The sequence below is a fragment of the Chanodichthys erythropterus genome, chromosome 23 (assembly GCF_024489055.1).
Source record: "Chanodichthys erythropterus isolate Z2021 chromosome 23, ASM2448905v1, whole genome shotgun sequence".
Classification (NCBI taxonomy): Eukaryota; Metazoa; Chordata; class Actinopteri; order Cypriniformes; family Xenocyprididae; genus Chanodichthys; species Chanodichthys erythropterus.
Genome location: NC_090243.1, coordinates 617,501 through 640,000, shown reverse-complemented (window position 1 = coordinate 640,000; position 22,500 = coordinate 617,501). Strand labels below are relative to the sequence as shown.

The 22,500-nt window shown below is 35.5% G+C and overlaps 1 protein-coding gene across 5 annotated transcripts in view; it reads right to left on the bottom strand.

The window, feature by feature from the left end:
• The window catches only part of acad11 (acyl-CoA dehydrogenase family, member 11), a 133,747-nt gene that overhangs the window by 72,867 nt on the left and 38,380 nt on the right, over window positions 1–22,500 (bottom strand). For all 5 annotated transcript variants that reach the window (XM_067377179.1, XM_067377178.1, XM_067377177.1 and 2 more), the window contains 6 exons: window positions 22,085–22,206; window positions 11,342–11,448; window positions 10,865–10,979; window positions 10,467–10,544; window positions 9,975–10,113; window positions 4,771–4,878 (listed from right to left, as the gene is read on the bottom strand). In XM_067377179.1, the coding sequence (XP_067233280.1) occupies window positions 4,771–4,878; window positions 9,975–10,113; window positions 10,467–10,544; window positions 10,865–10,979; window positions 11,342–11,448; window positions 22,085–22,206 (669 nt within the window). The remainder of the gene's footprint in view (window positions 1–4,770; window positions 4,879–9,974; window positions 10,114–10,466; window positions 10,545–10,864; window positions 10,980–11,341; window positions 11,449–22,084; window positions 22,207–22,500) is intronic.

Sequence of the window (22,500 nt, the reverse complement as noted above, 5' to 3'; positions counted from 1 at the left end):
CACAGGAATTTATTAACCAAGTACAGACTTAGTGACCACCAGCTGGGCATAGAAAGAGGGTGACATAAGAAGACATGGTTACCTAAAGAAGAGCGAGTCTGTAATGAATGCAGATCAGGGGCAGTTGAGACAGAGGCACACTTCCTCCTCCACTGTGATAAACACACAACCTTAAGAGAGTCACTGTACTGTCAAATACAGCATATTATCCCTGAGTTCCAGTCACTCATTGGGATTGCCATTTACAGACATTCTAAATTCTATTGGTGTTAGACAACACGTGTCAGGACCCACTCATTGTCGTAATCATACTTTAGATCTAATATTGTCACATGGAATCGATATTGACGCCGTTGAAATTCTGCAGCAGAGTGACGACATCTCGGATCATTATCTAGTCTTGTGTATACTACATTTAGTTAAAGAAGCTAAACTGCCTCCCTGCCATAAATATGGTAGAACCATCACTTCTACCACTAAAGATCGCTTTATAAATAACCTTCCTGATCAGTTTCATTGCCTTAGCATACCAGACAGCTTAGAAAACCTCGATGTTGCAACAGAAACTATTGCCTCTGTCTTTTCCAGCACATTAGATTCAGTCGCTCCTTTGCATTTAAAAAAGATTAAGGAATTTAATCCAATGCCATGGTACAGTGAGCAGACTCAGGCCCTAGAAACTGCAGCCAGAAAAATGGAGCGTAGCTGGAAGAAAACAAAACTAGGAAGTATTTCGCATTTCGTGGAGAGAGAAAATGATTGAGTACAGAAAGGCCTTAAAAACTGCTAGATCTGCCTATTTTTCAAAACTCTTAGAAGAAAATAAACACAACCCTAGGTATTTATTTGATACAGTGGCTAAATTAACAAGATATAAAGCTTCAACTTCTGATGTTTCCAAACAGAAAAGGCAGTTTCATCGCAACTATGTTCCTTTTTAGAAAGAAATAATATCTGTGAGGATTTCCAGTCAGGATTTAGACCGTACCATAGTACGGAGACTGCTCTCATTAGAGTTACTAATGATTTGCTCTTATCATCAGATTGTGGTTGTATCTCTCTATTAGTGTTACTGGATCTTAGTGCTGCATTTGACACTATCGATCACAATATTCTCTTAAATTATTATGTTGGCATTAGTGGAATTGCATTGGCATGGTTCAAATCATACTTATCTGACCGTTATCAGTTTGTAGAAGTAAACGATGAGATATCATATCGATCACAAGTTAAATATGGAGTACCGCAAGGCTCAGTACTAGGACCATTGCTTTTCACTCTGTACATGCTACCCTTGGGAGATATCATTAGGAAGCATGGCGTTAGTTTTCATTGTTACGCTGATGATACTCAGCTCTATATCTCTTCACGCCCTGACGAAACTTACCAATTCACAAAATTAACAGAATGCATAGTTGATATAAAAAACTGGATGACCAGTAATTTCCTACTACTAAATTCAGAAAAAACAGATTCTAATTTTTGGACCAAAAACTTCTTCACGTAATAACCTAGAATATTGTCTAACACTTGATGGCTGCTCTGTTAAGTCTTCGTCGTCAGCTAGGAACCTGGCTCTTTGATACCAATCTTTCATTTGAAGGCCATGTTACTAGCATCTGTAAAACCGCTTTCTTCCATCTTAAAAATATATCTAAACTACGACATATGCTCTCAATGAAGAATGCAGAACAGTTAGTTCATGCGTTCATGACCTCAAGGTTAGATTACTGTAAGGCTCTACTGGGTGGTTGTTCCTCCCGCTTGATAAATAAACTACAGCTCGTACAAAATGCAGCAGCTAGAGTCCTTCCTAGAACTAGGAAGTATGATCATATTAGCCCAGTTCTGTTGTCACTGCATTGGCTTCCTGTTAAACATCGTATAGATTTTTAAATCTTGTTAATTACTTACAAAGCACTAAATGGTTTAGCCCCCCAGTACCTAAGCAAGCTCTTAATGCATTATAGTCCTTCACGTTTATTGCGATCTCAGAATTCAGGCCAGCTGATAATACCTAGAATATCGATACCTAGAATAACCGCAGGTGGTAGATCCTTCTCCTATTTGTCACCTAAACTGTGGAACAACCTTCCTAGCATTGTTCGGGATGGAGAGACACTCTGTCAGTTTAAATCTAGACTAAAAATGCATCTCTTTAACCTGGCATACACATAACACATTATATATTTATATTTTCAAATCTGTTAAAGGATTATTAGGCTGCATAAATTAGTACAGCCGGAACTCCGTGACTGTTCTTGAATGGCCCAGCCAGAGCCTTGACTTAAACCCAACTGAGCATCTCTGGAGAGACCTAAAAATGGCTGTCCACCAACGTTTACCATCCAACCTGACAGAACTGGAGAGGATCTGCAAGGAGGAATGGCAGAGGATCCCCAAATCCAGGTGTGAAAAAACTTGTTGCATCTTTCCCAAAAAGACTCATGGCTGTATTAGATCAAAAGGGTGCTTCTACTAAATATTGAGCAAAGGGTCTGAATACTTAGGACCATGTGATATTTTAGTTTTTCTTTTTTAATAAATCTGCAAAAATGTCAACAATTCTGTGTTTTTCTGTCAATATGGGGTGCTGTGTGTACATTAATGAGGAAAAAAATGAACTTAAATGATTTTAGCAAATGGCTGCAATATAACAAAGAGTGAAAAATTTAAGGGGGTCTGAATACTTTCCGTGTACCCACTGTATGTCATGCCAATAAAGCAATATGAATTAAAAAAAAAATGAATTGAATTGAACTGAGAGAGAGAGAGAGAGAGAGAGAGAGAGAGAGAGAGAGAGAGTAGTATTTTAGTGCAATAGACAATCAAAGAAAGTGTTTGTTTGTTTGTTTGTTTGTTTGTTTGTTTGTTTTATTTCTCATGGTTTTTTTGTTTTTGTTTTTTTCAGATAACTGGTGTCAATCTCAGACAGGTTTGTTAAGTAGTTTGGCAGGTTTTCATAGGTAAATTGAGAACCTACTAAAGAGGTTGTTCCACAACCGCAAGTCACAGTTCTCATGCAACATGGGGAGGAAGAAAGATCTCTGACGATGGAAACCATGACATGGTGCAATCTTGCAAAAAGCAACAGCTAATATTTTGCAAAAACTCAACTCAGATACTGACAAACTGTCAAAAGATTTGTGAGTGATTTAGAGCACAGAAGAACCCAGTGAGATAAAGGCTAAGGAATTTTTCTGTCAAGTTTCACAGACAAGGTTTAAGCCTAGTTCCAGACTAAAATGCATGTTTAAGCTGTTTTAACTGAAAGCAACCATTGTTTTGGCTCAAGATGCACATCTAATCCCTGTCTGTGAAACCATACCTAATTGTATTAAAGGGGCAGCTATGAAAGAAAGAAAGAAAGAAAGAAAGAAAGAAAGAAAGAAAGAAAGAAAGAAAGAAAGAAAGAAAGAAAGAAAGAAAGAAAGAAAGAAAGAAAGAAAGAAAGAAAGAAAGAAAGAAAGAAAGAAAGAAAGAAAGAAAGAAAGAAAGAAAGAAAAGCCACTACTCATCATCAAACAGGTATTTTGGTGTCTCTGGAGTCTCAAGAACCCTTCAATGCAGGCTGATAGTTGTGAATAAAGTTGCATTTCAGCCACCCCTAACCAAAGCTCACAAAGATAAACATTTACAGTGGGTGTAGAAATGCATGAAGACTCATTTTTACAGTAAATATTTCTTTTCACTGATGAATGCTATGCTGCAACGGATGGTCCAGATGGATGGATTTCTGGATGGTTGGTGAATGGCCTCTCCATTCCAACAAGACTGTGACATCAGCAAGGAGCTGGAGGGTTATTATTCATGCTAGAACAATGGGAAGAGAGATGGAAGGTCCCTTTAGGGTCTCTTAAGGTGTCAAAATGAGTTCTACAAGATATAGGGAGTTCATTACTGACCATTTTATGCTATGGTATAAAAATAAGTATTGTGTCTTCTGATATAAAATGATTTTCATGCAGGACAACACACTATCCCAAGCTGCAAAAACACCACAGCAATAAATCTACACCCACTGTAAATGTTTCTCTTTGTGAGCTTTGGTTAGGGGTGGCTTAAATGCAACTTTATGCACAACTGCCAGCCTGCAATGAGAGGTGCTTGAGACTCCAGAGACACCAGCAGCTTCAAATACCTGTTTGCTGCTCAACAGTGGCTTTTTTATAGCTGCCCTTTTATTATAATTAATTTGTCTGACAGAAACTTACCTTAATAAGCCTTTATCTGACCGGGTTATTCTGTGCTCTAAATTTCACAATTTTTTGTCAGTTCGACAATCTCTATTCAGTTTTCCCAAATATAAGTTGTTTTTATGTATTTTGCAATTTCATGCTTTTCACCTTCAGAAAGATCTTTTTTCCTCCCCACATTTCATGCAAACTGTGGCATGCTTAATAATGTGGAACAACCACTTTAAGGTTTTCCATTTACCGAAGTAGACCTGGAAAACTACTTAAACCTGTTCGAGAGTGATCCCAGTTATCTAAAAAGATATGAGAAATAAAACAAAACAAACAAACAAACAAAAAAAAAAAACACTTTCTTTGAAAAACTATTATTGTACTAAAATCCTACTGACATGTCACTTGCACAGTGTATTTATTTATAAATATACAGGACTTATCAAAATTGGACTTGTCATGTTTGTTAGTATGTATGTTTGTTTGCCTTTGTTATTCGGTATTTGTAACATGTAAATAGTGTCACATTTCTTGTTTACATAATAAAATAAAAAAAGAATTAACAGAGTTTTACACTTATCACCTGTCATACAGAAGCAGGACCGTATGTCTCCTCTCAGTAAGGGCTCCAGCCATAGCCTCTTCTGTTCCTCAGTGCCAAACAGTTGCAGCACTTCCATATTCCCAGTGTCTGTTAGAAATTTACTGAATCAATACTACCATAAGTCACTCACAATTTACACACAGTAATTTTGTTTTTACAAAAATTCTACTTTTATTCAGCAAGGATGCATTAAATTGATTAAGACTTTTATAATGCTATAAAATACTTCTATTTCACATAAATGCTGTTCTTTTGAACTGCAAATTCAACAAAGAGTCCCAAATCCCGTATCACAATTTCCACAAAAATATTAAGCAGCACTTTACATTTTAAATTACATTTTAAAATTGGGGCTGTCGGTTTAATGCGTTATTTTAATTAATTAGTAATTGGGAAAAAAAATTATGTGTTAAAACTATTAAAGTCCACCTGAAATCAAAATGTAAGTTTTTTTAGTATTAAGCTTTTAGTATGAATATATTAGCCTTAAGGTTATGAATAAGCTGGTGTGTTCCAAAACAATAACAAAATTCGCATTTAGGAGATATAAGCATTCAAAAATTACAGTCTCTCACTTCCGCTAAAATGGATCACGGATTTTCATGACATCACATTGTACTTCAGAGGGGTTGTCTGATATATTGCCCTGTCTTCCTGTTTCAATTGAAATTTCATCAACACATTGAATAACACTGCGTGTTCCAAGACACTTCAGCGGGCCTTTAAGCATTTAATGCACCCGCTCCGCCCCAGACTTACATGAGTTTTTGTCTCATATTTATATCATGCAATTAAGCAATTAATTTATTAAGCGTTAAGCAATTTCACATGAGTAACCAGCACAATATCACACGTTTTTGTCCAGAATAGCACGAGTGCAAATGTGATATTGATTTTTTACAACAGTTCCATAAATAAGAAGTTAATATTGTATTATATTAGACACAATATTGTCTGCTTTTGTCAATTTTGCCAACAAATATATTACATATAAAGCCAGAGCAGAACTGTTGTGCATCTCAGAACAACACACAACAGTGTAATAATTTTTGGTTTAAAATGATCCAAAATCAATTTGAGCAAGTACATAACAGCCAGTGTTCAAAACTATTATTAAAGATATTAGACTGCACAGAAATTGAAATCTACAGGTAATGCTAATGCACACTAAATACACATCATCACACAATGCTGATGTTGTTAATATTAACAATTTGAAAACAAAGTATAACAATAATAATAATTTGCACGGTTTGATGTGATATGAGCTAAGCGATCGTTAGATTTAATCACCATTGGTAGCAAGATTTATTGTAATGTTTTTTTTTTCTCAGTTGGTCAGAACAAAAGTGGCAGATTTGTTACTTACTTGTTCAGATGACATTTTACAGTGAAAATTCTTATTTTTGTCATACTTCCAAGACTACAATCTGTGATTTCGAAGTATCTGTAGAGTCTGACAGCTACACATTCTCCTCAAAACATTAGATTCACAAGCACTGAGGAGCCATGCAGATGCACAACTCACGTAAAGATTACAATTCCACCAATAACTGCAATTGCAGGTTTCAAACAGAGATAGCGACAAAGAGGCAAAATTTACGGACTGCAGCTTTAATTCCAATAAAAAAATAGCTGTTTGAGTGAATGAATGACTCATTTAGATATTTACCGCAAATTACAGACAGTTTTAGTTTCTTCTTTAGAGTATAATTTTTATAGAGTATCAAAAAAAATATTTTTCCATATTAATAAAACAAATTAAAGGTATAATTATTCCAAAAATTTAAATTCTCTCATCATTTACTGATCAACATGGCAGTTGAAGCCTTAAAGTTAATGTGTAATCAATTCTATGTTGAATCATGTAAAAAATTTTTTTTTTTTTTTTCTAAAGCAACTTTTCTCATTTAACACAATAATGACTTTAAATTATCTTTTGGGGTTTATTTCTCAGCCCAAATTTGATGTGGGAATAATTTGCGATGAATTAGATTTAATTAAATTGCCACATTGTGTAATTAATTAGATTAAAAATTTTAAATGCTTGACAGCCTTAAAATATATATATTATTCTGTTGTAAACAGAAAGTACACCTACAAATGATATTGAAGAGGGTGGATTCTGGAATTCACTGCCACTTCAATGTATATCTTTACAGTGATTTATAATCAAGTTATTAATTCTTCTAAATATTAAATTATTTGAATGACTTCTTCAGCGCATGTTAAAGCATTTATTTTACTTTCCATATTAATTCACAAGAGAATAATGACAAATATTGTCTGAACCTTTCACTGAGAGAAAAGTACAACTTATCTGTATGTTTTGGGAAACTTCCTGATTAGAGAAATAATTTGGCCAACTTCAACCTTGGAGAAGCTATGTATCTGTGTATGTGTGCTAGTATTTTTTATTACAGATCCTGTATTGGAGAGGTGCACAAACTGCATATCTGTGACCTAGGTCACTTCGTGCCAAAAACTAGGATCCTTGTGTCAGCCAGATAATCAATGGAGATATGTCTATCATTCCATGTAAGGACATTTTCTAAGTTTATCTATTTCTTAACCAATCAGAATCAACCTGAAGTAAAGATGTAATTTAATAATTGTAATATTGTTGTGGAAATGTGAATGTATGCAGGGTGGCCTAAGAGCTCCTTGTGAGTGTTGAAGCTGATTTCTGCTGATGAAACTGCAAACTATTCTTTTCAGTAATATTTTTTTTTTTTAACTCTGACTCCAGGTCTTCATTCATCATATCTGGTCTTTGGGTCTTAACTGTAAATTCCCCTGCACTATCAAATGTACTTGTATGATATACAATAAAAATAAAAACAAGTATCAGAATCAGAATCAGAAAAAACAACATACTCAAAATATGACATTTTTCTGATAAACCTGATTTCCACTAATAATAGTTGTAAAACATTCTGTACTATAATATATAACATTATACTTATATATTGTAAGTAAGTACTATACCTTAAGCAGCTTTAAAAGGGACCTATTATGCAAAATTCACTTACATGGTGTTTTAACATAAATGTGTGTCGCAGTGTGTGTACACAACCAACCTATAATGATAAAAATACACCCACTCCTTTTTTTAATCCCCATAAAACATCAAGTCTCATAGAACAAGCCATTTTCATTTTCTGAGCAATGTGTCATCACATTAAAGCTACCAAATTATTAATTATTAATTATTATTAATTATTAAAGCTACTAAAGTATTCAAATCAAGAGAAGTGAGTGATTTCCTGTTTTTCTTTTGTTGTTTGATATTAACTGCATATTATGCAGTAGGTACTGTATATTACACTGCTTTCACTTTAATGCACGGATCTAATATACACATGCAATTTCTTGCCGTTTATGTTCACAGGCATAACCGTCTCTGTTTATGTGAACTTTGTGTTTTTGAAATAACCTTCTGTGTATTTGACAGTTTAAGCACAATAAAACATGAAAGAGAACTTATAATACTCACAGGACGTGCTGTCTGACAGCCAGCTTTCTGTGCGCGGGCTTCGGATGCGTGCACGTTTTTCTTTCCACTCCAAAATGGGCATTTACAACATGGTATAATAAATTATCTGTGGGGTATTTTGAGCTGAAACTTCACAGACACATTGTGGGGACACCTGAGACTTATATTACATCTTGTAAAAAGGGGCATAATAGGTCCCCTTTAAAGGTGCTAAAGAGGATGATTTGTTTTATACATTTTTGCAATATTACTATCAGTTAGAAACTGTCTTTACTAACTGATAAAAGACTATTTATTAGGTGCACTGAAAGGAATAATATTAATATACATCATCTGTGCACGAGGTAGGGCATTAAAAAACATCCGCCAATTGGCCCTCTGGCTTGTCAATCACTGCCATGACGTTCCTTGTGCGAGACGTGCGCGGTACACGCTCCAGTAACTTTCCACACTCTAAAGGCGCCGCATACAATGTTTTTGTCAGGAGACAGGAGTAACAACTGCAGATTATGCGTTACCTGCAGTGAGTCCGACATAATGAATCCACTAACACGACACAGCGAATGCCGGTGGTAAACAAATACTCGTGTTCCAATACTCGTGCATGAGTTTTGGGAGGCGTTCCCTCGAAATGAGCTGTGGTTGGGGGTTGTTCTTACGCATGCGCTCATTTAAAAAACTCACTAACAGTCTTTGGTTTCTCAGTCGATGAAAAGATCCTCTTTAGCACCTTTAAAGGGGGCCTATTATGCAAAATTCACTTTTGCATGGTGTTTGGACATAAATGTGTGTTGGCAGTGTGTGTACACAACCACCCCTATAATGATAAAAATCCAACCACTCCTTTTTTTTTTAAATCCCCATAAATTATAAGTGTCTCAGAACAAGCCGTTTTCAGGTTCCTGGCAATGTGACGTCACATTAGCCACAGGCCCCGTCCACGAATGTTGACAGACAATGCCGTTTTAACATAGAACCGCCCTGAGCGAGTTCACAGTGAGTTGTACACAGTCCGCCATTGCTGCACTGACGAGAATTTCTCCCAAGCATTTTAGGTGTTCTGTAGCTGGATGGATGAATCCACATAGCTCTCTCAATTTACTCCCTAAATCTGAGCCGCTGAAGATGAGGTGGGTTAATTTTGTTTTCGAAGAAAATGCTCAACTCTACCAAAATTCGACTGCTTTGTGAACAAATGTCAAAACAAAGGGACAATACAAAACAGAGGTTGTGGTAAAAATTTGTTACTCAAGGATAGATCAATACAAACTTTTTGTGATCCAGCTTACAGTCTCCAGAGCGATACTGGATACGGCAGAAATGAAGGTGAGAGCACTATTAAAGTTCATCTGAGATTTACGGATATAAAGTTTACCAGTTTATTAAGCACCACCCGAAAAGGCATAAGGTATTTGTATATTTGTTTACTGAGTGTTTCTGTCTCATTTGCATTTAAAGGGCACACACTGAAATGGCACGTTTTTGCTCACCACCAAAAAGTGGCAATTTTAACATGCTGTAAAAAATGATCTGTGGGGTATTTTGAGCTAAAACTTCACATACACACTCTGGGGACATCAGAGAGTTATTTTATATCTTGTAAAAGGAAGCATAATAGGTCCCCTTTAAGCCGTAATCAAAAATCCTCACAAAAACAGTCACATTTCTGACTGAGGCACACACCCACCTGGGGCCTGACAGTTGAAGACTTCGGGGGCGTAGAAGCAGTGTCCGGTCTCCTCTGCGATATGAGCATAATCCAGCTGAGAGAGGCCACTCTCTGCAGGAAGAAACAAATTCCACAAGCCCGCAGCTCGAGCCTTTGCCTGCTCACATGGATACATACAGAGAAAATCGTACTTACTCCAGTTCAATTCTTCTTGTGAATTCTTCATTATTCTTTGCATCTACACTACTGATTAAGTTTGGGGTTGGTATAATTTACTCCAGCCATTACTCCATTGTTCAGTGTCACATGATCCTTCAGAAATTATTCTAATATGCTGATTTGATGTTCAAGACATTTCTTATCAATGTTGTGCTGCTTAATATTTTTGTGGAAACCATTATACAAGTCTTTGTTGTCACTTGATCAATTTAAATGTAAATCTTACTGACCCAAATGGCAGTTTAAGTTGTGATAAGATGGTACTATATAATATGCCAATGACTGTATCACCTTCAACTCTTCCAACACAGGAGGTGTGTGCCATCTCTCAGGTGTGTCCTTGTGTTTGGCGTAGTACTCCTTTACTTCCTAAAACAAAAGAGATAATAAAAGGAGAAATAAGATTTTCCTTATAGTACACACAAACAATATAATTGTACACAAACAAACAAAACACAATTATTATTATTAATAATTCAATATGTTATTTATAATTTTATTGTATTTTTATTTTTTAACAATAATTTAATTAAAATGTTGTAGATTTTTAATCGCATTTTATATTTGTGTAAATTCAAATAACCAGATCATCTCTCCTGATAATATGAAAGATATTTTGACATCATAGGTTTCTGTACTCATGTAGTATTTACATGAGGATTTTCCACACAGCTGATAGTAGTGCTGACCTTTTGGGCAGGAAGTACGTGCTTTCTCATGAACTCTTTCACATGCTGAAGGACAGCCTGACCTTTGGGTGACTGCATGAACATCTGATCAGAGATCGGCAGGGCTAATGTGGAGCTGCAATCAAAAACCCTGTCCTTTATAAAATACCATAATTATTTATATAATTAAATTCAATCAAAATTTTAAACAACATTCCCTGACAATAAAAATACCAATAATTATACACCCTGCTTACATGGAAGCACCTTTAATTACATACTCTGCTGCTAAGGAAACAACCTCAAAGATAAGCCACAAAATAAAATCAGAACACAGAATGCTTTTCAAACAAAACTTGTTGTTAAACTGAATTAAGGAAAAATATCCTTAGAAAGTCTTTTTGACCATTGGAAAACTGGAAATAACCATTAAGAGATGGTCTGTCATGCAAGTATTTACTCTAATGTGCATGAAGAGTTGAAATTGTAGTCTTATACCTGAAGGCAATCTGTAAACCCAGCTCAGCTAACGGCTCCACGCTGTCTCCAAACTCAGCTGCGTTAATTGAACTGGCATTGCCCAACAAATGCCTTGCATAAATCCCCTAAAATGGGGAGAGAAAGAGAATTATTGGTCCTGAATAAGTTAAGTACCATTGTGGATTTTCTCTGTGTATAGTTGTGTTTCATAAGACAAAATAATCAGAAGTTCTGTCAGGACCACTATCGTCAAATATGATTGATAATTGCATAGAGTTTGTTTGGCGGTATGGTTCTGTTCTGGGCAAGAACTCCCTGCGCATCCATGCAGCCTAGCATGGATAAAAGCAGGGAGAGCAGAAATAAAGTCCCTAGGGTAAACAGAACAGAACCAATATATGCAGATATAATTAAATGTCATAATTTAACATGTACACATATTTCAAGAATTAGTCTGATTCAGAGGAATAATAAGGCCAATCCTTACTGAAGACAGGAGGAGCTGGGGATGGAGGAGGGTAATTTGCTTCTGGGAAATCCAATAGCTACTGATAATACTGAGGAGCTTATATACAGATGCTGTGATAAGCATCGTATTCCTATAGGTAGAGGTAAGTCAGCTGATGCGAGCTTGACTGACGTGACCTGCCAGAACTGACGCTAATGCTGGATGTTCACCAATCATTCGTGAACTACTGTATATAACTGTATACAACTGGCAAAGTAAAATCATCTACCTTCACAGAATGCATTTATTAAATATGTTTTTCTCATTTGAATGATTCTGATTAGTCAGTTTTGCAGTCAAACATAATGGCCACTAACATGAATATCTGACTGTTGTCCCAAGCAATTGATTTCCTACATTAGTACAACCATTCAAAAATCTGGGGTTGGTAAGAATTTCTAAAATGTTTTCAAAAGAACTCTCTTTTCTTTTAATATTAAGAAATAGTATTATAATTTCAAGAAATGTTTTTTTGTTGTTGTTGTTTTTTACATTTATTTGTGGCATTTTTACCTTTATTACGATAGCTCACAAGGCTATTGGCACCGACAAAATAACTGTCAAAATACTATCGACTATCGATTGCTCCTGTCTGCCTCTCTGCTCAGTGTTTAGTATCTCTGTATATCTTTGTTTTCTCTTACTTTTATTGAATCTCGTACTTTTTGTTGCTTATATTATCATTACTTTATATATATAATATTGCCCACCACATTAATCTGACGTCGCCAGCTTGTAATCTTTGAATCTAAATCGCTGTTACAACGCGTTTGCATCTCGCTAGCTTGTTTAACTTGTCATCAGTCTCGCGCGCTTCTCTTCCAACGCGTTCATCAAACAGCTGTGGCAACTCGGATCAGTCTACAAACACGGTGAGTTATGTCATCAGTGTTATATCGTGTTCCATCTGTCACATGTTTAGCATAGCCCTCTCTGTCAGCGATGAGGGATTTACATGTCATAAATGTAGGGAAATAGTCAGGCTGACAGAGAATCTCAGAATTAGAGACATGCATCCAAACTTTAATTAGTGATGACTCTGAGCAGAGCAAGGCTTCGTGAAACACTGAAGCAGTTGAATCAAATGTGCCGTGATGATTCGAGGCTTCGAAACAATCTGACACTTGACTCCACGGTGACCCCTAGTGGTCAAAAGGGTGTAAATGCAACAAAACTCAAACTAAACATGCAGTAAAAACACCTTTTACAAATATATTACAAATGTTTTATTGAAAGTAAAATCTATTAAATGCAATTAACTAATTCTCTAATAAGATTAGGCTACATATAGAGTGACTGTATATCTGTTCTTTTATCAATTTTCAAGGCTTGTTTTTCTGATCCATGGCTCAAGCTAAACAGGCCAATAAGGGATTAATAACTACCATTATTCATTTTAATTATTCTAATGTCTAATTACAACATCTACAAATTTATAAAACTGGTCAGAGATCAGGTAAAACCCATAGACACTTGTTCAATGCTTCTCAGTGAATCTGCATGATTCATGGGTTAACTTTATCATCACCCTCTACCAGTGAACCACTGAAATTTCAACAGTTTTGAAATGTTTCGAAACAGTGAGGACGTAATGAAGCCTCGTTTACTAAAATCAAGTGACTTTGGCAGTTTGATACACACTCCGAATCACTGATTCGAAACAAATGATTCATGAAGCTTCGGAGATTCATGAAGCATGTGTTTCGAAATCGGCCATCACTAACTTTAATCGAGGATAGTAAGTAAGAATGCAGGGGCTTCAGATACTGTTTTGGATGCGACTAGCTTAGTGAACTCTGTACATTGTTCGGTTCCGGCTGTAGAGCCCGCGCAGCAGGGTACTTGGGTAACGGTGAGGCGGCCTAGCCGCGGAAAACACCACTCTTCCGTTCCATTAAGAACATCAAACAGGTTCTCCCCACTCAGTGACGCACCCACTGAGAATCCTGTTGAAAGTGCCCTAGTAATTGCCGATTCTATTACACGGAACGGGAAAATAGAGATACCAGCCACCAAAGTCACATGTTTGCTGGGAGCCAGAGCACCTGACATCAAAGCAAATTTAAAAGTGCTGGCTAATGCTAATCGTAAATACTCTAAAATTATTATTCACGTTGGCACAAATGATGTTCGACTTCGCCAGTCAGAGAGCACTAAAATTAACATTAAAGAGGTGTGTGAACTCGCAAGTACAATGTCAGGAGAAGTAATTTGCTCTGGTCCCCTTCCTGTTCGTCGGAGTGATGAGATAGTTAGCAGATTATCATCACTCAATGGCTGGCTGTCTAAGTGGTGTCCGCAGAATAATATAGGTTTCATAGATAATTGGAAAAGTTTTTGGGGCAGTTTTTGGGGAAGACCTGTTGAAAAGAGATGGTATTCATCCCTCCCGGGATGGTGCTTCTCTTCTCTCTAGTAATATGGCACATAGTCTTAGAGCTGAAACATGACAAACTACGGCCCAGGTCAGGAAGCAGACAGACTGGCTAAACCGACCGTCTGCTAGCTGCCTCACGTTACAGAAGTCAGATAAATTCCAACACATAGAAACTCTTACACCTAGATATTATCACATAAAGACTGTGTCTGTACCCCGAATTAATAAAAACAAAAAACTTCCAAACCCATTTAATGGAAAAAATTTAATTGATGTTCAACAAATAAAAAAAATCGAGATAATAATGAAAAACAAATGATAAAGCTTGGATTATTAAATATTAGATCACTTTCTTCAAAAGCACTTATTGTAAATTATATTTTCACAGACAATAATCTAGATGTGCTGTGTTTGACAGAAACCTGGCTAAAACCGGACGATTACATTACTTTAAATGAGTCTAGCCCTCAAGGTTATGATTATCGACACAATCCTCGACAGAAAGGCAAAGGGGGAGGTGTTGCTGTAATTTATAGTAATATTTACAGTATTAGTCAAAAGTCTTTCAAATATAATTCCTTCGAAGTGATGGTGCTTTACGTCACATTATGTAAGTTGACATTTGTGTTAGTACTCGCTGCAGATAAAGTCCTTGTTGTTGGTGATTTTAATATCCATGTAGATAATAAAAAAGACTCATTGGGATTGGCATTTACGGACATTCTAAATTCTATTGGTGTTAGACAACACGTGTCAGGACCCACTCATTGTCGAAATCATACTTTAGATCTAATATTGTCACATGGAATCGATATTGACGCCGTTGAAATTCTGCAGCAGAGTGACGACATCTCAGATCATTATCTAGTCTCGTGTATACTACATTTAGTTAAAGAGGCTAAACTGCCTCCCTGCCATAAATATGGTAGAACCATCACTTCTACCACTAAAGATCACTTTATAAATAACCTTCCTGATCAGTTTCATCGCCTTAGCATACCAGACAGCTTAGAAGACCTCGATGTTGCAACAGAAACTATTGCCTCTGTCTTTTCCAGCACATTAGATTCAGTCGCTCCTTTGCGTTTAAAAAAGATTAAGGAATTTAATCCAATGCCATGGTACAGTGAGCAGACTCGGGCCCTAAAAACTGCAGCCAGAAAAATGGAGCGTAGCTGGAAGAAAACAAAACTAAAGTATTTCGCATTTCATGGAGAGAGAAAATGATTGAGTACAGAAAGGCCTTAAAAACTGCCAGATCTGCTTATTTTTCAAAACTCTTAGAAGAAAATAAACACAACCCTAGGTATTTATTTGATACAGTGGCTAAATTAACAAGAAATAAAGCTTCAACTTCTGATGTTCCCAAAGAGCACAGCAGTAACGACTTTATGAACTTCTTTACTTGCAAGATTGATAATATTAGAGAGAAAATTATAACCATGCAATCGTCTACTACAGTATCGTGTCAGACATTGCATTGTAGCGTCCCTGAGGAAAAATTCACTTCATTTACTGCTTTAGGAGAGGAAGAATTGTCTAAACTTGTTAAATCATCAAAATCAACAACATGTATGTTAGACCCTATACCAACTAAGCTATTGAAAGAGATGCTTCCAGAAGTCATAGATCCCCTTCTTATTATTGTTAATTCATCTTTGTCATTAGGATACGTGCCAAAAACTTTTAAGCTGGCTAATATTAAACCTCTTATTAAAAAACCACAACTAGATCCTAAAGAATTAGTCAATTACAGGCCAATCTCAAATCTTACTTTTCTGTCAAAAATACTAGAAAAGGCAGTTTCATCGCAACTATGTTCCTTTTTAGAAAGAAATAATATCTGTGAGGATTTCCAGTCAGAATTTAGACCGTACCATAGTACTGAGACTGCTCTCATTAGAGTTACTAATGATTTGCTCTTATCATCAGATTGTGGTTGTATCTCTCTATTAGTGTTACTGGATCTTAGTGCTGCATTTGACACTATCGATCACAATATTCTTTTAAATAGACTTGAAAATTATGTTGGCATTAGTGGAATTGCATTGGCATGGTTCAAATCATACTTATCTGACCGTTATCAGTTTGTAGTAGTAAACGATGAGATGTCATATCAATCACAAGTTAAATATGGAGTACCGCAAGGCTCAGTACTAGGACCATTGCTTTTCACTCTGTACATGCTACCCTTGGGAGATATCATTAGGAAGCATGGCGTTAGTTTTCATTGTTACGCTGATGATACTCAGCTCTATATTTCTTCATGCCCTGACGAAACTTACCAATTCACAAAATTAACAGAATGCATAGCTGATATAAAAAACTGGATGACCAGTAATTTCCTACTACTAAATTCAGAAAAAACAGAGATTCTAATTTTTGGACCAAAAACTTCTTCACGTAATAACCAAGAATATTGTCTAACACTTGATGGCTGCTCTGTTAAGTCTTCGTCGTCAGCTAGGAACCTGGGTGTGCTCTTTGATACCAATCTTTCATTTGAAGGCCATGTTACTAGCATCTGTAAAACCGCTTTCTTCCATCTTAAAAATATATCTAAACTACGACATATGCTCTCAATGAAGAATGCAGAACAGTTAGTTCATGCGTTCATGACCTCAAGGTTAGATTACTGTAAGGCTCTACTGGGTGGTTTTCCTCCCGCTTGATAAATAAACTACAGCTCGTACAAAATGCAGCAGCTAGAGCCCTTACTAGAACTAGGAAGTATGACCATATTAGCCCAGTTCTGTCATCACTGCATTGGCTTCCTGTTAAACATCGTATAGATTTTAAAATCTTGTTAATTACTTACAAAGCACTAAATGGTTTAGCCCCCCAGTACCTAAGCGAGCTCTTAATGCATTATAGTCCTTCACGTTTATTGCGATCTCAGAATTCAGGCCAGCTGATAATACCTAGAATATCAAAATCAACTGCAGGCGGTAGATCCTTCTCCTATTTGGCACCTAAACTGTGGAACAACCTTCCTAGCATTGTTCGGGATGCAGACACACTCTGTCAGTTTAAATCTAGACTAAAAACGCATCTCTTTAACCTGGCATACACATAACACATTATATATTTATATTTTCAAATCCAAATTCAAAGGATTATTAGGCTGCATAAATTAGTTCAGCCGGAACCGGGAACACTTCCTATAACACCAGATGTACTTGTTACATCAGAAAAAGAATGGCATCTACGCTAATATTAGTCTTTCTGTTTATCCCGAGGTTTACCGTAGTCAACCAGATTTGGGGCCGTTACCAGATGAGACCTTTTTCAGCAGCCATTATTCCAGTCTTTAGAGTCACATGATCCTTCAGAAATCATTCTAATATGCTGATTTGGTGTTCAAGAAACATTTCCTATAATTAAAAATACTGAAAACAGTTTAATATTGCTTAATATTCTTGTGGAAGTCGTGATACTTTTTTTTTTTAAGGATTATGATGTATAGAAATTAATAGAACAGCATTTCTCAGTGTCTTTGCTGTCACTTTTTATCAATTTAATGCATTCTTCCAGAATAAAGTAATAATTTCATTGAAGAAAAAAAAATGTTTCATGTCTCTCATAGTACTACACTATCCTTTTTTCCTCAAATAATTAATATTTCTAATCAGAATTATATTTAATGTCCATTGACCAAGTATAATCTTGGCTATATTATCTTTCTACTGTCATTTTGTCATTCTGTCATCAACTTTACATACACTTTAAAGTAAGCAAGTGAATGTACCTCCTCCTTGACGGTGGGTGTTTTCAGCAAGATGGCTGCAACTGTTTGTCACTGCTTAGAGGCCCTTCACAATCCATCAAAAAACAACTGGATATAATACAATCCATCTAAAATGATGCTTCTCGTGTTGGAACTATTAATGGGGAAAGCAATAGAGAATTATTTTTGAACCAGAATTGGAGATTGGGACCCTCAATATTGGACTGTCTGAGGCCTGTTTGAGGCCTGTCTGAGACCTGTCTGGCCTAGAGCTCATTGTGACTGACAAAGCAAAGTAGGTCCATCAAATTTACCCCCAGTCTTTGACTTCTGTGATTATTGCGGAGTGCATTAAGAAAATGGCAACTAAAAAACTATCAAAGGAGATGGAAGAAATTAAAAAATCCTTAACTTTCATGACTAATGAGATCATTAAAGTTGTGAATCAACAAAAAAGCCTCATGGATCTCATGGAAGAAATAAGGCTGCTGAAAGAAAAAATAATTCAAAGGGACCAAAAGATTGAACAGCTGGAACAAAGGACTGACGACTTGGAACAACAGATCAGGAGCAAAGACCTCATCATTACTGGATTAGAGACAAAACATCGCAGCTATGCAAGAGCTGCAGCTGGAATGGATGAAGGTGAGGATGCCCCTACTGAGGAACTACAGACACTTGAACAACAGCTTTTGCTATTTCTAAATGGTAAAAACATCAAGTTAGAAATGCATAACATCTCCAGTTGTCATACTATTCCAAACAAAGATCGAAAAAGGAAACCAGCCATTGTGATTCAGCTAGTGTCGGTTAAGCAAAAAATTGAGCTACTGCGACAATCTAAAAAACTAAAAGGCACAGGAGTCTACATAAATGAACATTTAACCAAAAAAAAAATGCAGACCTAGCAAAATGTGGTCGTTTACTCAGGAAGCAAAACAAAATACAAGCCACATGGTCAAGGAATGGGAAGGTGTACATCCAACCAAATGGAGCTGAACAAAATCGATCAATTATAATAAGAAACTTGAAAGAGTTGGACCGCTATAAATGACTGGATCAACTGAGCAGGTATGTTGGCAACTGCTGGGGACAATGTCGGCAAAATTGGTGAAATACTCATGTGTCAAGGGGAACAACAGAACAAGGGGTTTACATGTTAAATCAAGAATCTTTAAGGAACATGGATGGACTTAACAGAGACACTGAGGACCATATGCAGTTAATGGGTAATCAGAGTAATCTTAATAGTTCTGATCAAACTGAATATAAGTTGTATGATATTGAAAATGACATTGACCCTGAAACAAACTGTCATAATAATCTTGAAATAAATTGTGAGTATTACTCAGAGGAACAATTTAACACCAGTGTAGATATTCAAGGAGCGTTATCAGTTATACATTTTAACAGTAGAAGTCTATGTAAAAATCACTCTTCTATAAAACATTTTCTTAAGTCTTTGAAAAAGTTTAATGTGATTGCAGTATCAGAGACCTGGCTTGACAGTGACAAAGTGGCAGAAGTAAGTCTTGAAGGGTATGAGTTATATACAACAAATATAAATTATAAGAAGGGTGGAGGAGTGGGTTTGTATATTGATAAAACACTAAGAAGTACAATTGTAAAAAAGGCATCATATATTATTGAAAATGTTCTGGAAGGTATAACAGTGGAAATTGAAGTTGAAAATTCAAAAAATGTAATGCTTAGTTGTGTGTAGACCACCAGGAAAAAATGTAACTACCTTTAATGATAAAATGTCAGAACTGGTGAATATAATGGGCACAAATAAAGTGAAAATAGTGAGACTTCAATGTGGATTTAGTCAATCCACTTGGACTTAAAACAACTACAGAGTCCATTAATTCAATGTACAGTAATTGTTTATACCCAGTCATCAATAAGCCAAGCCGAATAACAACAGAAAGTGCGACACTAATAGATAATATTTTTACAAACAGAATTGAGGAAACCATTTTGGGGGGTCTGTTTATTTGTGATATAAGTGATCACCTGCCTGTATTCGCAGTGTTTAAAAATCTATTTAGAAAAAGAATACAGACACAGACCCAATACAAATTAATAAGATGTTGCACTGTAGAAAATATAGAAGTATTTAAAAACGATCTCTGAATCCAAGCATGGAGAGAAATGTACTCGACAACAGATGCCAATGTAGCATATGATGTCTTCTTTTTTTTCAGAAATGCAAAAGACATAGCGAATGAATTCAATGAATACTTTGCTAATGTGGGTAATAAAAAAGCAAATGACATAAAAGAGTCAAATTACAAGAATAATGGAGTTAATACAAATATGTTTTCAATGTTTGTATCAGAAGTGAATAAAAAAGAAATTCTGCAAATTGTGAATGGTTTTAGAAATAAAAGGTCAAAAGATTGGACAGATATTGACATGTTATTAGTTAAAAACACTATTGAGTGTATTGCCGAACCATTAACTTTTAAAATGGGTGTATGAAAATGGCAAAAATTATACCAATTTTCAAAAGTGGAGACCGTCATTTATTTTGCAATTATAGGCCTATCTCACTGCTATCTCAGTTTTCTAAGATATTAGAAAAACTTTTTGTTAAGAGAATGGATAATTTTATAGAAAAATATAATTTACTGCAAGAGGAACAATATGGTTTTAGGGCAGGTAGATCTACATCAATGGCAGTAATGCAATTAGTAGAGGATATTGCTTCTTCAATAGACAATAAAAAATATGCGGTGGGTGTTTTTGTTGATTTAAAAAAAGCTTTCGACACTATTAATCATAAAATATTACTGAATAAGTTGGAAAAGTATGGCTTTAGAGGGCCCGCTTATTCTTGGTTAGAGAGTTATCTTGACAATCGGTACCAGTATGTACACTTTAATGATGAAAACTCTGAAATATGTAGGGTGACGTGGGGTGCCCCAGGGGTCTCTGCTGGGTCCTAAATTGTTTATTTTATATATAAATGACTTTTGTAAAGTGTCTGATTTGTTAAAGTGTGTCTTATATGCGGACGATACAACTTTATATTGTTCTGGTGAGAATTTGCACCAGCTTTTTACAAATGTTTCGAGAGAACTACTTCAAATTAAACTGTGGTTTGATGCAAATAAATTATCTTTAAATATTACTAAAACCAAATATATTATATTTGGTAATCGACAAATACATAATCGTACAAACTTAAAAATTGGTGATGTGGTTTTGGAAAGAGTAATGTAAATAAAAGTTCTAGGAGTAATAATAGATCACAAATTATCCTGGAAACCACACATAACACATGTATTGTCAAAAATGTCAAGAACCATTGCTATATTACATAAAACCAAGTATTTCATGAACAAATTTACATTATATATTTTGTATTGTTCTCTCTTAGTACCATATATGACCTATTGCATTGAAATTTGGGTGCATAGTTATAAGTCAAATACAAAATCTATGTTTACTTTGCAAAAAAAAGCTATGAGGATTGTTAATTATTCCTCATTCAATGAATCAACTAAATTAATATTTCTTAAATTTAAAGCACTAAAATTTTACGATTTAGTTAGTCTTAATACAGCTTTGTTTATGTACAAAGTTAAAAAACAAATTATGCCAGCAAATATATTGTGTTTGTTTGAAATTAAGGAAGGTAAATATGATTTAAGAGGAAAGGATATGTTTAAAAAACCAGTGGTCAAAACTAATGTAAAAAAGAATTGTATTTCGGTTCAAGGGGTCGATTTGTGGAACGGTCTAACTGACGAATTTAAGAGAAGCAACTCTATATTTCAGTTTAAAAAAAATGTTCAAGTCCAAAATATATATGAATTATAACATGGAAGCTTAAGTTGTGTATTGTAATGTGTAAAATGTTGTAAATTGTAATGATGGAATTGCACACCTAATATCAGTTGGAGGGTATGTGACGCTGTAATAAGGGTAGGTGTAATAAGCTATGGCTTCAGCCTACACCTTTTCGGTTGATTCTGTTTAAATTTTTATGCTTATGTGGGTAAATTATACATTTATATGTTATGCAACCGGAATAAAGATTTTTCATTCATTCATTCATTCATTGTTTGTATCTGATTGGTACAAACAGTTTAACTTTGTTTTAACCACAATGGCTTAACATGGCCTGCATGAACTTAATACCTGTGCAATTGCAGCCATTTTGAAAACAGCCATGGCAATGAAGAAGTTTAGCTGTGGGAGAGAGTTTGGGATCCCTCGACAACAGCAATAAATGGAGATCAGGTCATCTGGAGAAGGAATTCCTGTTCAAAAGCAACAGATGGATTAAAACAAATAAAATATAGAGAGCGATAATAAAATAACATATAAAAGGACACTATTCTCTTAAAAGGTTAGTTAACCGAAAAATGAAAATTCTGTCATCATTTACTCACCCTCATGTTAGTCTAAACCCATAAGACAATAAAGGCATCATAAAACTAATCCATATGAATCAAGTGGTTTAATCCGAGTCTTGTGAAGAGATACAAATGCTTTATATGAACAGATTTAGTTAAGATTTATTCACATATAAACACACATAGAGTAAAGCACAT